Source organism: Spea bombifrons, chromosome 1 (genome assembly GCF_027358695.1).
Source record: "Spea bombifrons isolate aSpeBom1 chromosome 1, aSpeBom1.2.pri, whole genome shotgun sequence".
Classification (NCBI taxonomy): domain Eukaryota; kingdom Metazoa; phylum Chordata; class Amphibia; order Anura; family Pelobatidae; genus Spea; species Spea bombifrons.
Genome location: NC_071087.1, coordinates 13,250,300 through 13,268,054, shown reverse-complemented (window position 1 = coordinate 13,268,054; position 17,755 = coordinate 13,250,300). Strand labels below are relative to the sequence as shown.

Here is a 17,755-nt window from a genome sequence, read left to right as displayed (position 1 = left end):
CTTCCCTCTCCTACAGCTATGGAAATCCACCTCGCTGGTTTCACCCATTACAAAGCATCACCAGAGTGTCCAAAAATTCTGTGGCCATGCAGAGGACAGCGCGAAGGTTAACTAGCACCGGACTAGAACATCACAGAGACATTAACCTCCATGGTTTATTAATTTGCTTTATTTATACCCTTTGTAACTCAATCTACATCGAAGAAATTGGCCGCTTGCCTGTTCCTCTCACAATAACAGACGCCCTCGATGACTTATTCAAGTAAATACGACTTAATTAAATGGAACAGAAAATGTTAACATGCATCAACTGACATAACATTAATTCCAGCCAAGCTATGGCGTTGGTAAGCATGGATTCCTCCGTTTAGAAAGAGCGCTGTAATAAATTTGTAACACTAAGAGAGTTTTATTTTGTACTAAGCCACCACAGCAGAAAAAAATCTCATGGTTTGAAGACCTTCGATTTTTTTAAACATTTTCACTCTGTTTTCTACATGAAGAATATTTGCTTGCAATTGTTGGCCCATTTTGTCCATATCTACTAAACGACTGTTCATTTATATTTCGTAAAACCTGCAAAGGGTAAAATACGATCAGATCCCCCCAACCCTGATACCGCCGTTCATTCCTTTATATGAACGGAAGAACTAGCCTTTCTTATACCCTGCGATAAAGAATAGTAGACTCTCATGTTTAGCAACAACTTAGGTCAGCAAATACCCAAGTCTTTTTAACGTCTGTAAACTCATTTTGACATTTTTATGAGTCAGGGGGGCTGGATTTAATCCTGGATTCAAACTTTTCAGTAACTGGATAGCAATCCTCCCATGGACTGCAACGGAACAAAAATTAGTTAGAAACGGGGATACGCCGGCCAATATATCTCAATTTTCTCCAGCAACGAATCTAGCCCAAGAATAAAGCAGCATGCTGCTTTTCACGATCGTGGATTGCTGAAGTTATATAGTTCCAAAAAACGATCCTAATGACTTATTGTTTGTGGAACTTGCAAACATAACGGTTTTAAAATATGATGCACAATTATAGGGGAATTAAGCCATGTGCTAGCTGTTATATCATTTACAGATGTGTATGTAAAAAAAGCATCCACAGCAAAATAGAAATACTGTTTTCAGCAGATGGGGGAAGCAATTTCAGGGAGCACCCATCCCATTTCCTGGGGTGTCTAGAAGGGCTTCCCTTCAAACATACAGCAGGAACATTTCTCCTATACGTAAGGTGTTATGTTTCAACAGTATATGTCATAAAGAGATTTCAACTTTTTAGAAACTGTGTGATGCCTCCTTTGTAATACAATTACTTACGATATAATAAGGACTCTTCCTCTTCAGTAGACCACATTTACTACAAGTACTGCGGTCAAGAGGTGGTCAAGTGACCCATGCATGCTAATGAGTTGACCTGAGTCCTTGTACAAGACAATGGAGGAAGCCTTTGAGGTTAATTGCCAAATACCATAGAAACCATATAAAAAGCCCTATTATTAAGGTTCTGAGCATTAAGCACTGCCCACAGTAACTACATTATAGCTGGTTAAAAAATAACTTCCATCCAGTTATAACCCTACAGAACAGATTACATGGCTGCCATTTCCCCCCAGAATACACTACTCATAGCTTTGGTACCCAAAAGCCAATAGGTCAATATATCGGAACAAACCACTTTTATTAGATAATGAAAATGGTACGCCTTTAAAAAATATGTCTGCTGATTACCATGTTCTTGACTTCTTACCAGAAAGACTGTTTTGCCGTTTGTATCACGTTCGCTGTTGTGTCCACATCGATGTAGTCATAGTGCAGAGCTCCAGGGTCTGTAGAGGAGCCCGTCTCAGAGAGTAATATTCCAATCCATCTGCCCATGTTTTCTGATGATGAAGCCTAAAAAAAAGCCATCATGAAGTACATGAGAAGATAATATTTTCAAATATAAAACCAAAGTGTTCTGCATTTTAAAATCTTTAGGGTTACTAAAATAATATTGTGAAAGGCATAACTCGCTCAGCAGAGAAAACTGCAAGCCAATATGCGTGAAACATAGCTGAGTAAGGCATTTGGAAGAATAATGTCAATTTATTGGCATAAACACATTTTCTGCTGTCTATCCAAACATTTTTGTGATTTTTAGGGCTGTAGAACACTGTGATACCCCCCATAACAAGCAAACAAATCCTGAGCTTGTAGAACAGAGGGATATCAGGAGAGGAACGAGGGACAGAGGGATTGGGGCCAAGAGATGGACTATCTTGGGAGGTATGTATTAAGTTGTTAATGACATTATAAATTGAATGCACATATGGAACCACCTGGGGTGCCTAAATGCTATGAGCCCCCAAGAAATGGGTAAGACTCAAAATGAGAGACTAAAGCAGGCATTTAATTCTCCAGCACAACATGCATGCCTACAGTGACCATTGCTACATGAAAGAGCATTACCTCCAGCACGGCGACCTCTTGACCGTTGCGGAGTAGTCGGAACGTTAAGGGATGTTTAGAGTCTAAGCCAGGAATAACTTCACACCCTCTGAGAGGGATAGAAACAATGTGTGTCTTCAGATCTGTCCGGTCTTTGTGGAAGATGAGTTTATTGTCTTTGACTCGACACCAGCGTTCTCTCCATCGGTTGTTGGAAAGCACGTTCAGATACCCTGAGATAAAACATTGTAGATGGTGAGGTGCTGAACCCGGCAAGGGCCTGAGACATCGTAGGGAAAGATGATACCAGTGTTTACCTAGCAGCTATCTTAAAAGAGAATCCCAGAGAGAGAAACAAAAAATATTACCACTGTTTACCTAAATATTAAGCATTTGTATAACTTTTGTTAGGTTTATTTTTTAATTCTCGGATCAGTGAAGTAAACTTTATTTATTGCCCTGATCCCTATTTTCCTCCAATCCAAACACCTTTGCGCTCAGAAACTTTCACACTAACGCTAGACAGCCACATTGGGCAAATCTATACAACTAATATTCAGTTTTAAAAATAATTGCAATTTATAAAAAAAATTACATTATTTTATATTAAAACAAAAAAGGAATCAAGTTTATGGTGTCATAGCATTGGTGTCCTGGTGGGATGCTCTCTTGCAGAAGAAAAACAAATTAATGGTTTCTTTGGATGTCTGAACACATTACACTTATGCTGGTACTTTATATTTTTCTTCAAGTAGCAATCATCTGAATGTGGCTACACGTTGAAGGGCGAGCCTAGAGAAACCTGAAACCTTTACTCAATAAAAGCCACAACTTACTAAAACCCCTTCCTTGAGAGAAGCTGGAAGACTGCACACTATTATATATTAACGGACTATTATTATCCATTGATTTTAATAGCTCTATCAGATTCCACAACGCTGTACAATGGGTAGAGGTTCATCACTCCAAGTTCTGAGGAACACGACTCAACAGGGATTCCAAGGAGGTCCATAGATCATCTCAAATACCATTTATCAAAGGATCAACCCTCAAATTATCTGTTTAACACAGAGCCGACGTCCTCAGACGTACTCTGATTTCACTACAGACTCTCTAAAGAATACAATCTTTGTGATGATGATCACAGATTTAATATTTGGAGAGTCTGTGGGCCAGTCTGTTAACAAAGTTCCCATATATGAACATGCTTGGGTCTAGAACAGACTAGAACAGCCATGTGCAATAATGAAATCTTTTCTTCAGGTGAAAGCTGGCAGAACCACATCTCCCATTATCCTTAACCAGTGGACAGTAGCTTGTCGGGATCACCATGACCCATTTAAGCAATTGTCGGGGATCCGCCATTTGTTCAGTCTTGCACTTGTCACTCACCGCATGTTGGAATGTCTTCTTCAGCTGAAGAAGTCTGCTCGTCCGTGCTTGGCTTTTTCTTCCCGAGGCCAATTATTTTTGTTATTTTCTTTCCTGTAACTTTGGTCACTGTGCCCTTTGGTTCCGTCTTGTTCATTTTCTTTCTTTTCGCTGATGGGATATAATAAAAATATTTTGTAAAAATAATTGACAGTGAAGGAAGAACACATCAAAGACTGCATGTTACTTCGTAAATACTCTTATATGTATTCTTCAACCACTGGTTGAAGCAGCCAATGGATGGCAGGAAAGTGCTCCCTTTTGTAATTAATGGGAGCGATCTCTGCACATGCACACCGGGGGTCTTCTTAGACCTCACTCAGCACTCTTGCTGAGTCAAGGCTGGAGTAGAGTAGAGTAGAGATGAGTATTGCATGTCAGTGTAGGCCGCAGGGGGGGGGGGGTCATTGTCCAAAGATATCTCCTGCAAGCCTAGAAGCTCATGGCTGAGGGAAAAAAAGATAATCCCATTTGGGAAATTCTGCAGAATCCCTCCAATGCATGCATGAACTTTATATAATGGCTGGAGTGTACCTTTAACCAGAACCAGCAAGATAACAATCAAAGTATCAAAGAGCCATACATAATACACGATAATACATAAAAATGTTCTTATGTTCTTTCTGCAGTGAAAGCACACTAAAATGGAAAAAAAGCAATTTATGTATTCTTCCCCCAGCTCAAACACTTTCTTTTATTGTGGTTAGCAGTGACGCAAATACCGTAAATTTAAGCCTAATTGGACAGTGTTTATTTTTTTATACAAAAATAAATAAAAGAAACGGTGAATGTTTTCCATTAAACAATTCCTATTCTTCAAGTGCAAATTATGTCAGTTTACAGTAAAACTGCAGAGTAAGAGCCCTTAGATTGTCTGACAACTTGAGAGCTCTTCACGTTCTTCCTGAGAACGGCGTATATAACAGCTGAAGAACCTGTTGGCTCTCTATAAATATAAGCTAATAATCATTATATCCATGCGCCTACTCTAATTTGTGTTCTTTTGTGTGTTTTATTAACTGATCATTGGATGAATAATACAAAGTTTTAAGTTTTAAAGTAAGGTAAGCAGCCACTAACTCTGCTTTTATAACCACAGGGCGCCATTTTGTGCGATTAGGCCCCTTGGTATCCTGATGCTCAATGGGCCAGTTACATCTATGATGTTGCCCCAAAGGTACTTGGGCATAAAGCCACATATTCTAACTCCTGGTATCTGTCATTATCACTAACAATCAGTTATTAACACACGTGATCAGCTTTATAAACCACTTTCATGACATAGATCTTGACATCCCAACATGTTCTGTTGCACAATTTCCCTGAGCAATGTCTCCATGGTCTTGTGTTCTGAATACAGTCTCGATTTTCCCTAAAAAATTGGTTATATACATAGACACAAAGGATGCAACAAGGTAATTGCATTAGCAAAGTGAGGAATAATGCTATTGCCACATGATGTGAGTGAAGGATGACATCACCACTCAACTCACAGATAGCATGACTGCTCCATTCTCCAATAAAGTAGAACAGAATATTAGTAAGTATGCCTCTATAACAAGAAACGGTCGATTAATTTTAGGTTATGCCTCATTTAAGGAAACTAATTATTAACAAACATGTCCATGTCCTTAACACCCAGAACAAATCTCTTCCAAACCTTTCTTAACTTCCACCATTTTTATTACTAATTAAAGTATTTTGCTGTTTCCGTTGGTTAAACGGTTCAAGTTTTTGCATAATACAGTGTTTTCTGACAGCAGCATGTTAGCCATTTGTATTTATCCTTACTCTGTTATCTTAGCCCAATCTACCAGGTGCATGCCGTGACTCCTTATCATACTGCCTGCGGTAAACAATGAATGGCTCGGTTTTAATCGCACAGCCTGACACTCTAATGAAAGTCTATGGAGGAACAGACTTCTTTAGCATTGCTATATAAAAAAAAATCAGCTCAGTGTGGTGACTGAGCATAGAAAGTCACCCAAAATATCACATGACTGACAGCAATGGCCGCCTCCAGGTCTGCAGATAAAGGAAGATTTTTGGAATTAAAAATGCCAGGTTTTTGGTCAACGTCGACCTACATTACTGTATACAGCACTGGGGTGTGTGCTCAAAGAGAAAAATATTCTTCCAATGTAATGCAAATCCTTATAAACTATAATCATCAGTCCTTACGGAAAGCTTTATCGCCAACACCAGTATGCTTTTCAAGTAGATGATTTATTCAGAGAGCTGGGATCAGGTTATAGAGAGCTATGAAAACATTCAACTTTTACCAAAGAAGGCTCGTGAAGCATTTGAATTCCGGAATTCTTATCTCCAACAATGGGACATAGTGAGAGTCCCACCATGCCGGCCAGACAAGCAGGAACCGCAGGGGTACACAGAGGTTAAACTAAGGAAGCATTAACTCTATAAAAAGGAAAACGCTACATAATTATTGCTGTAAGACAGCCGGGTGGTCTACCCAGAGCGGAAATGGAAGGAAGTCATTCCCTCTGAAAAACAAGAGGATAAACTCATTTATGTCCTTCAACGGTGACTAAAAAAACATACATTGACTGAAATATGAGCTATAACGGACGTCTCAATAAGGAGTGTGTTCCTTTAAGTGATTTTTTAAAAGATAATTTGTTTTAAAAAGAAAGAAAAAAGGAGAAACGGGAAAATATGGAGACATGGCTGCTAGAAATACAGGTAGGAGATACCTGAAAAAAGTGGTCAACAGAAAGACTTCTCCAAAGCAAACCAGAATTTTCATAAATAATAGCTTAATGGAGTTCATACGCTGCAGTGTTCTTCAGCAAAAAGAAAGCCTCAGCAGTAACAAATCCAACACTTTTGGAAAGTAAAGCCAGCAAAACTATAGTTACCTCCAAAAAAGACAATAACCCCAGGCATCAAAACACAGGGGCGTATTTACTAGGTAAGAAGGCACAATGGATAGTCAACAGAGACTTTTTGAAAGCCATATCACAAAATGGTAGTCTAAGGACCCATCGACAAAAATCCATATTAAAGTACTTCGTAAAACACCTTAAATGACGTGAAAAGAGTAGGAAAAAAAATTGTTATTCTTTTGTCCCACCTTGGGGCCAATAACTGGCAGGAAAACACTACTATTTACATCAATGGGAGCACAAGGGTCTCATTGGCCTAGGGGTCTCATCTTGCAATGCAAATAGCTAGTGGCAGGGAATGAGATTCTGAAGGCTCTCTCTAGCCACTTGCACACACAAAAAAGTTAAACACTCTTGTATCATTTGCGTTAGAGTGCATATGACGGCTAGCGTGTCAAGTAGGCAATGAGTGGCGAGTATTTTTGAACCGCAGAGGAGGAAGGGAGCTGTAGCGGTTTGAATCTTAAAAAAAATGTATATTAAAGTACTCAATTGCTTCAATACAAATTTTTTTTTGGTGAGGCCATCAGAGACATAACACTGTATCTGCACAAAGACAGCTCTGCCCTTCTTCCAGAAGAAGCTCATTAGGGTTGGAGCATCATCTGCACACCTCGCTATAAATCAACACATATCCTACCGCAGGCTTCCCATGGTTTTACATCACGCCAGCATCTAGAAATGGTCATTTCTTTTCTGTTTATGTTGATCTTTCACAAAACTAAGTACCCAGACAGAGCCTAATCTCTGCGTCTGACCAGCGGGCTGCCAGCTGGACAACAAGTGTTCTAGATAAAGCTGTGTTCAGCTTAATGAATTATACCTTTCAAAAAAGAGAATTAATGGATGCAGGCTGGGAAACCTGTTATTATTATTAAAGGATAAGAAATCCATAACTGCTGGATGAAACTAGACGTCTTGGTTTTAGTCTGACGGGCAGGTTAAATATCAGCTAGACACTGCCAATGGGTAGCAGCCATTCGCACAGATCCAACGCGTGACCTCACGTCTGATGTCCTTTCAGCCTTAGGCTCCGCATTGTACATTGTAACGAGAGATGCCTCATCGGCTGTCCGTATGTCCCCCATGTAACATGTTTATCACGCATTCATATGTTGCCATTTGCCATACATACCCTCCTCCTTGCCGTTAGGAATTGCCGTGCCGTTCTCTTGATTCCCTTCCCCGTCAGAGCTGGGCCTTTCCAACGATAATTTCTGTTTGAAGAAAATATGCATTAGCTTACTAACTAACTAATTGTCTTGTTAATTGTTTTTCATGATTTCATAAAAGCCTTTTATGTATCAAAATTTACACAGGAGGGCAGGAGCGTATCCAGGTTTAGGCTGACTGTTTCTATGGCTAGGGTGGCAAAGGCAGATGGGGTAGCAGATGTGCCACCTGCCTGTCATCTTTCTTGACGAGGGAGTAGAGGTCCGTGCCCTCTCTAGTGCTGGTCTCACAAGCAGTCCTTCCGTGGGTTTAAAGCATGAAGAACTAAGGTATGACATCATACCTTGACACTCTGCTTTGTATAAGCAGTGGATATGAGAGAATGATCTGTGTAAGACGAGGCAGCGGGGAGGCTACTGATAATTGAAGCCCGATTCTATAATACACGTCTGTCGAATGGGTGCCACTTTATCACTTGTGGGGCTATTAATAAGCAAGTGTAGCCTAACAGCACCATCTGCCTACTTTAATTTCTACCACCTCGTTTCCTATCTTCCCTAATGACGGTATTCTTTGTTCCTGGTTGTACCAGGGATTTATAGCTGTCCCTGTATATTGCCCCTGGGCCGATAAAAATGGACCCCAATGAACTCTAGGAGATTATCCATGTTATCCTTAAAGCAATTCAGAACTTTATGTTTGACTGGATTTATTTTAATGATGGTAGAAACCTACCTTCTCCAGTTCCGACTTTGGTACGGGAGAGCTTGACGAAGGTCCCTCGGACTCCACTGTCCCACCGCAGCTGCTGCACACATCTTTAATCACCTGGAAGACCAACACAACCAAAGAATGTGTATACAGAACAAGAAGCACCGCTCAGCTCAACTTACTTTTTCTAGCTTAATACATTTTTTACGTCCCAAATATTCCCTTTCAACTCCTTTCCGTGAAACTCAAAGAAAGACAGCCGTTTCATGCAATGATGCAATTAAACCTCACGCTGACCTAGTGTTGAAATAATTTGAAGGGTCAAGTTTGTACATAAAAGTTGCATAACGATTGTACAAGAGATTAATGTGGGTCAGGAATATAATAAGAGCGCAGACCGGCCTGGGATATATCACATCGCGGCGTTGCAGCCTCACTGGCTGCTTCCAACATTGGTTGGAACTTCTAATAAATTTGGGTCAATCCCAGCTGTCACGTAAAGTATCTTTTTGCAGAATTCCTGCTAATAACACGATGCGGTTTCCGTGCTGAGTAATGGTATATTTCTATTATCTGGATGAAGCTAGCATTAGTCATTCCACGCAGACTTTTCATGATGATGGTGGGGGAGTCTATTTCTTTACCATGTCAACCGAAAAAATCTGATAAACACAATGGAGGGGAGCGTAACAGGAACGAAAAAGAAAGCATGCAAAAAGCCCATAACATGCATATTAAATGAGGGAGGCCATCTTGAATCAAAAGAACCGCAATCCTGGGGCAAACTGAAAATGGACCAATCAGCAGGGAGCATGAATCACTAGTTGCCACAGCAACTGAACCTCAACATCAAGCTTTGTCAAGAGGCACGAGGGTCTTTATCGCGGTTAATAAAGACCCTTGTGGTTAGAGACTTTGTCGTGAGATGTTGTGGTGTTCAGTTCTATAAGTGGCTACATTATTTTCATGTTTTACATACTACGGCTGTGTAACAAACAAAGAAATCCGTGTACTCGGTATCCTGAACGGCGATAGTCGTCTTATCCGTGACCGCTGAATGTTTAAACATGTTCGGCTTTTGTTGGCTCGCACCCCCTTAAGTTATTTTGGCAGCAGCATGTTGTAACCGAAAACTGGGCCAAAACACTAGGCATGTAAGAAGTCATGCAGGCAGTCAGCTATTCTTGTCACTCGTCCCGAACACATACAGGGCTGTCATACCGGGTCAAAACGGAGCGCCCCTGCCATATTAACAGCGAGAAGAATAAGCAAAGCAAGCAGAAAAAAAACAACGTGAGACAAGCGAATGTGAAAAATGGACGCCATTTTGTTGACTGTGCTTTATGGCGGGAACCTCACAAGTTAGGCTACCCAGAGCTCTCCCTTCTAATGGAGCCGCTTATCGTACGAGTGGGGCCAGTTGTGTATAGGGCAGGGCTGGCCCCGGAGTGTCTTATTGAGAGGGAACTGAGTAAAAGATGGGTGAGGAGTGAATGTGGCCACAAACCGCTGGGATAATTAAAAATACTCACCCAGAGACTCCGGGTCAAACCCACAGAACTCCCATGTATTCATGGAACCCACAGAAACCATATAATTAAGAACTACCATGCCCATCTAGTCCTTATCCGATCGTTGGCCTTGTCTTATATATTCAGGATAGCCATATGCCTATTTCACCTCGCTGTGTTAACCCCTACCATTTCTGCTAGAAGGCTGTTCCACTTATCTACAACTCGGCACAGTCACAAAGTACTAGTCAAATATTTGCTAATGTTTTCATGAAAACCAGCAAACATATAAAACGACCATCCAGCCTTGAAGAGCAGGTTGTGTTCCAAGTATACACTCTCAATACTGGAGTGTTATTGGGTTACTCTAGGTTTCGTAGCCTGCTTAGGATACGCTGTTTAGATTGTTTTGTACATACAAGGAGGATCAACGGCAAAAAGGAACGCAATTGTAAAAGCCTCCCTGTAAGCCGGCTGAGAAATAGGAGGCAGCATTTTGTTACAAATGATTACTCTGTAGACTGTCTGCGAACAGACTGGGTCACGACCCTGTATTTGGTCAGAAATGCAGCTTTTGGTGTTTATGTATATAAGTATTTAGTTTAGATGACAGTGATTTTACCAGAACATTTCTTTACAAGTAACCCCTTAGGCCATTAATGTGGTTTGCCGTCTAGACTTGAGTTCACCTTAGATGTTTCATTAGCTTTGTTTCTGATGGATTAAGGCTACACGTTAACCCTCTGTTGTGTTTGTATCATTCACAGTCTGTGTTGGATCCGTACAATCCTTTTATTAATTAAGAGCGGAGAAGCCGGACTGCGACTCCATGGAATGACTGCTGTGAAACCTGCCACGGAAACTGTGCACCCCATACCATACCCAAATTATTTAAATGTGCTTTCCTACTGCTCTCTTCCGGACATACACACAGAGAGTGTGTTTTAGATTTAGGATAGCCATGTGACTACCCCATGTATGTTTAAATTCCCATTTTGCATTCACCTCGACCACTTCTGCTGGGAGGCTGCTCCATTTATCTACCACCCTCTCAGTAAAAGGCCCCATAGAGGGACATATGAGACGTATGAGTCCATGATTCATATTTCATGGTGTATTTCAGATTTGTTATACATATTTCTGACGATAGAATGGGGTGGTTTTAAAACGTACGTACGGCGGGGTAACATACTTTCTGAACCCTGATGTAGATCCACATTTCGGTTAGAAACACACACAGTCTACACCCAACGAATGAATTTCTACTTTGTCCAAAGAATTCCCTTTTCAGTCACCTCCCTTCCTGCTTTTTTTCATTTTCTTAAGAAAGGTAGCATTAGACAAAATATTCCCAAGAAGAAACAGATATTGTGATGTCTGCACACCGTTCCCTGATCTCAGCACAGTCTGCAGGCCACGACAAGACGGTTTTATAAGCATGAATGTATCTACTAACACGTTCAGAATATATCGGAATGGAAGGGGCTGCAAAGATTATTCACCATCATTCGAGTGACTGGTAGCAGTTTAGTATATGGGATATTCAGCATTTCCTTCTTAATAATTCTTCAGTATACAGATATTGTTGAAATAACTCAGCAATAGTAATTGCCGAGAAAAAGAAGAAGAATCGGAATTCTGGGATTATGATATTGTCACCGATGTATTCTGGACATCAGGATTTCTGGTATGCCTCTGATCAATGAGCCGTTCACGATGGAGAACTCTGACCTCCCCAACTGGCCCGGTTACAACATGGAGGGCCGCCGGAGTTGGCACAGCCTCCGTAATATACGGCAAAAGGAGCAGCACGCCTTCTGGGATATGATGTCATATGTCAGCACTCCATAAAGATGGCGGCTGCGGAGGGCCGATACCAAATGTAAGCAAATGTTGCAATATAAATCTGGTGCTTTGCCTTTCCAGTTGCTACTCCTCCATCTGAAATGTGCTCTGGTGCGTAGCGCATTACATTTCCAGTTGGCGATTCCCTTTTGCCAATTCCTTGTGCCAGCGAGAGTTTCTTTGTTATGAAAGAGGGTGTCGGCGTTCCTTCTTGTTCTGTAGCTTGTTTCCGTTTCATGAAGTAATACACTTTATTAAAAATTGAACGTTTCTTCCAAATGGGGCTCAGATGGAGATTTCGCGCATTAATGTGTTATAGTTGGAACATTTACTTGAAAGTATTACAAAAAAGAAATGTTCTGCATTCCAAAAAAACCAAAAACATCCCTCTCTCCGAGCCGTTCTAAAGGTTTAGTGATAGAGCAGCGCAGACGCACCTTATCCTATTCGCATACTTACCTCCACGGGGAAGAATAAAACGACAGATCTGTTAGTTCAGTTGTGTAACTAGAGATTACAATAAAAGTTGTGGCTAAAAGGAACAGCAGCGCTTATTAACATTGCAGAGGCCCTCTCAGCACCCAAATCTTATTTTGGATCTGAATAGCGTTCACCCAAGACATGTCACTGCACACGTATGAAATCTGTACACGCTTATGTACTTCTCAGGCTGGGGTCCAAGGAGTGCTCCCTCTTCTGGGGAGTGGATTCCTGTGGGGGTGGGGCTAGAATCTTTAGTGGGGGGTGCAAGGAAACGTGGGCAGGGAGTGGGCAGGTTGTGGGTGTAGCCACATGCCACTCCCCTGTTCACAAAAAAAAAATTGACCCAGAGTCCTGGGGAAACAGAGCTTGACTCGGAGACTCCAGGTCAAACCTGGAGAGTTCCCAGGTATGCTTCTGTAATATGGAGCAAATAAAGGCAAGATGGAAGTTTTCCACTGAAAATAGTGCATGATATGATTGAAAAAGGGACGCTAATAAATCATTACAAAGGTTATTAGTAGCTGATATCATTAGCATCATGAGGCCTCCCCTCTACAAATGTCAGGATTCCACCCAGCCTGCCTGGACTACGTAATATCGATACCTACTCCCATACCTATCTGCAGCCACCCTTTCCTCTCCGGAGCACCCACTACTAATTTGTATCAGCTAAGCCACGTTACCTGGGTGTAGCCCTGCCCTTATATACCTGCTCTGCCCTTCAGTCTGGACCTTTACAATGTAGTGTATTCAGCATTGCTGTTCCCAGTTGAATTCTACCCGTTTTAAACCGGCTTGTCCTGACCTTGCTCTTGGCTCCTAATCGTGATCTCCTGGTATTGACCCGGGTTGTTCTGACTCTGCTCCTGAATCCGACATTGATTCGTCTTTTTGGTTATGACCCGGCTTGCCTGACTACATGTGCCTTGCCTGAGGGCTCCCTGCCGTGTGTATGGGGTCCTGTCCGAGGGGCTCTCCGGCCGCGTGCCCTTACTGAGGGCATTCCAGTCGTATTGTCAGTGAAGACCAGTCCTGTGTTCCACTTACCTGTCATGTCAAAGGGGCTGAGCAGGCTTATAATACGCCTGCTATGCTAAGTTATTACAACAGAGCACTCCAATCAGATCATCTTGTGAAAGGTTTCAACAGTTAAAGGTCGTTAACATCAATAATACTACCGTAAAAAAAAAAGTACGAGTGTGTAATGCAGAGCTGCCCCTAGTTCATGAAATCATTCCATTTTAACGTACAAAGTATAAAACGTCATAGGTGTGGTCATCAACTACAGCCAGCAATTAAAGCACAGAACCGTTTATCAAAGTCAGGCTACGGTCTGGCTTACCTTCAGCCACTGCTCTGCCTGTTCCTCGCTCTGGACAGCAAGAACCAAAGCATCTGTTCCCTGGTGAGTAATCTTCAGCTCGTGTTTCTTCTTTTTGCTATCTTTTGGAACATAAGACACAGAACAGCCGTTCAGCGCCAGCTCCATCTGAGGTTGCTGGTCCTTGGAGCTTTTGTAGCACTAATAGAAAAATGAAAAAAAAATGATGAACACTTAATATTAAAAACACTAAAGCAAAGGAGATCTAGAACTACGGGGAACACTGGGAGAAACCCTTAAATTGTAGTCAACGGTTTTCACTGAAGAACTCTAAGACTAGTTACCAATAACTTGTTTTCTTTAATGACACACAGCAGTTTGGTCCACTGGCCAAATCTTTTCTTCCGTAAAAGAAAGGCACAAATTTTAGCATCCTTCACAAGATCCATGGAGGCTTCTTCTGATGGCCACTGAAGTCTCTTCTTCTGACCTTTGCCATCTTCTTCCTCCTCATCATAGGATTCATAAGAACTGCTCATAGCATCAGAGTCGTAGTCTAAAGAATTGTATAAAACAATTGTACATAAATTGAACAATTATATGTTACTTGACAGAACATCATAGACTAATATATATCATACTAATACTATCATTATTCCATGCAATAAGAAGTATAAAAAGGCATAAAAAACAGCCAAACATTTATTCGATATTTTTTTATCTACCGGTATATCACTGGCATTAATACGAATTCTTATCACATGGATCTAAGAAGCTTAACTCAGAAGAGTCCCATCATGTGATAACTATTACAATCTCAACAGCAAGACAGATGGAACACTGGTACCAAATCGTGAATAATGCCCTTTGAGACAGCGTAGGGCAATATATCATGTACGGCTTTATAGAACTGATCTTTTCCCTTGATAGAATCCTCAAACCACAGACTCTGATTACACCAGGGTTCTTCTTTCGAAAGATGTTTCTTTGTTTCCCTGAACAAGATTTGTTTGCCACCGCCCCGCCACCCCCCACATACTCTGCTTTGTAACTGCTGTGTCAACAATAAAAAATGGAAGGAGGGGGATACATTAGTATCTAAGCATTGATTTGGCAGACAAAGTGACAGTCCTTAGTTTGGCCTAAGCAAACTGCGCGCTTTCGCTCCAGGCCTGGAGAGTGTTGGACGGAGAACTGCCAAGAGGGGGAAAAAAAATCACTATAAAGTGAAATAGCTTCTCCAAAATCTGGAATGGATTACCGCTGTCATGGACTGAGGTCAAAAGGTGGTTTCTCGCAGCCAGAGCTAACCTTCTTTCACTTTTTCAGTAGGAAACTAAAAATTATTTTTTTTAAAAGAAGAGTTCCTTCAGCGATGGGCCAGAACACTGGCTTCCATGTCGTCATACGGTTAAGTATGCTTTTCTTCAGAGAGCTACTTACTGGATGTTATGTATTCTGGGGCTTTACCGGGGCTTAGCGGCACAGCTTCTTCATAATAGCCCTCTGGAAGGGAAGATGTTGGCAGAGGGGGCGGCCCATTATCTGGCGGCTGACAGAAAAAACAAAATTCTTAAGTAAGCCATGCTTAATCCTAAAAGAAATACGTTAGAACTGCAACTAGAGACCTGCTATATATTCATATGTTATATGGGGTTTGAGAGAATACCAACTTCAACAGAACGTTGTTAACTCTTAACCACAATCACTTACCCTATAAGCCCCTCACACAGTAAATATTCCACCCACACAACCCTTTAAACAAGTTAAACATACTATAAACATCTCATGATGTATATTTTATGACTGTCACGCTGAAATGTAAAAAACAAAATCCCCAAACACTCATTTTTCCCCAAATAAACATCGGACTTCTGTCACCTTAGATCCTCCTAACATTCCTCTTGGTACAAATAAAGAGGCCTTGGCCGAGGGAGGAACACCATCTGCTGTTCGCAACGGCATGAGACATTCATGGAAATGAGAACGTTATTGATTAAGAGGGGTTTATTCACTAAGCCTTGAAGCTGCAAGGAATTGTCATTTCAGCTCAACAACTTCACTATGCAATTTGCATGACCCATATAGAGACTTGGCTAGAATTGACGAACTGACTCTACAGAATGCATTGTTAAATCAGGTAATGACCAGACAATGGGTTCTCAGGTATGCCGGTCCAGGTCTACCCATCCTGCAAAATAAGTTCACCGGATCGGTCCTTCAACAAACATGTTCAAGAATCAAGTCAGCTGAAATCTCAGGTCTACCAGGAAGCCTCCTGGTTTAGTGGTTTTGAAGGTACCACTCTTATATGCTGATGTTCAACATGTTAATAAAAATAACCGGAAGATCTACTATGGATTTACACCAAGCAAGAATAACCCGAGAAAACTGCCTTCAGATGTTTTCCGCAATATCACTACATACCAGAAATTGACTATGGTACAAAAACTCAACTACAAAAATGCCATACAATGCACCTTTTGGAACCTTTGCCAGTACCTTGTGCTCTCACTGAATACATGGAAGGGCTTTGTTAACATTATGTAGACAGAAAAAGAAAAGAGGAAATGAAACACAAATGGTGTTCATGTCTGAAACAGATACCTATACACCGCTAGTTACTAAAGGGTTGGGCCGGGCTGCGACGTTAAGCCAACGTCAACACAGATGGAATCAATTTGTGATTGTACTGGCCGTTCTTTCAAGCTGCCGTAAATGTTACATTGCATATAGACCTGTCATGGAACGGTCCTTGTTAAACAAGGCTGTATTATTGTTCAAATAAAAAAAGGCAACTTAGGCCCTGAGTCCGGTTGAAAGGCACCTTACACCAGCATTCCTTCTTAATATAAATGTCATGTGTCAAATGTCAAAAGACTTTGTTTGTATAGGAGATTTGCTTTTTTTTTTTGAGGATCATGAAAAGGGATTTAAATAGCATAAAATTCAATATTTTACAAATATTTGCAATAGTTTTCAGAATTCCCTTTTTTAAAAAGTCTGGCATCAATGTAAATATATAAAGGTTTTATTTAATAGACGTCTGTCTTGTTTCCACCTTCTGTATAAGTGCCATTAGGTGGAAAAGCCTGTTCTATGATGTTACTTAGCATCAATGATTTCTCCCAGGCATTGCCAGCCAAACGTGCACCTTGAACATGAGAGCTATATTCCCCTCCCAGGCTCGCCAATGTATACAAGGGAAACTAAAGCGTTCCATTTTAGAATTTTCACAGCTGTTCCAAACATGAAGCGCCATGGGCTGTTCCAGGGTATATACTGTATACTCTCCGAGTCAGGAGTACATGGGGGGCGCGAGGTCTGCCGATCTGCAAATGCCAAGAATACCACTGGAAGAATAAAATTGCTGTTACTCAACACATCTGCATTTTACCACTGCTATTCTTAAAGGCAAAATGAAACCAAAACGAGAGAGCTTCCTCCCCATTAAATGGGCCATTGTTGTTTGATTTTTGCAATATTCACATATACATTTTTTATTTTTTTTTGCAAACTGACAATATCGCTGAACAGCTTTCTATTGCCTTATCAGTGCCTCCTTTTGTGTCACATGACAATTAAGTGTTCCCGGCAAACTTTATATATATGGGACAAAATCTTACATGATTAAGGAATTATTTCTGGAAAGAGCATGGGCATTCGACAGTACCAGGAACAACTTATCTAATGGTGCATTTAGTTATAAAAGTGTTAGATTCAGCATTATATTATATTAGGTGGAACAGCACCTTTTAGAGGATAATTTTTATTGTTGCGTATTCACAAATGCTCATCTATAAGGCTTTTTGTTGCAGTCCTAATTAGAAGATGTCACATAAGGAGCAAATGTTCTTGTGAAGCTGTGAAGAATTAGGCTTTAATAACTAATTCTCCTGTGCTCCTGCCATTTCTGGCATAAGGTTTCATTTACAC

The 17,755-nt window shown here is 41.0% G+C and overlaps 1 protein-coding gene across 2 annotated transcripts in view; it reads right to left on the bottom strand.

Moving 5' to 3' along the window:
* AFAP1 (actin filament associated protein 1) overlaps window positions 1-17,755 on the bottom strand; it is a 66,155-nt gene that overhangs the window by 11,243 nt on the left and 37,157 nt on the right. For both annotated transcript variants that reach the window (XM_053458249.1, XM_053458250.1), the window contains exons 4-11: window positions 15,263-15,371; window positions 14,164-14,375; window positions 13,841-14,020; window positions 8,684-8,776; window positions 7,911-7,992; window positions 3,831-3,980; window positions 2,460-2,671; window positions 1,759-1,904 (exon numbers count right to left, since the gene is read on the bottom strand). In XM_053458249.1, coding sequence (XP_053314224.1) covers window positions 1,759-1,904; window positions 2,460-2,671; window positions 3,831-3,980; window positions 7,911-7,992; window positions 8,684-8,776; window positions 13,841-14,020; window positions 14,164-14,375; window positions 15,263-15,371 — 1,184 coding nt within the window. The remainder of the gene's footprint in view (window positions 1-1,758; window positions 1,905-2,459; window positions 2,672-3,830; window positions 3,981-7,910; window positions 7,993-8,683; window positions 8,777-13,840; window positions 14,021-14,163; window positions 14,376-15,262; window positions 15,372-17,755) is intronic.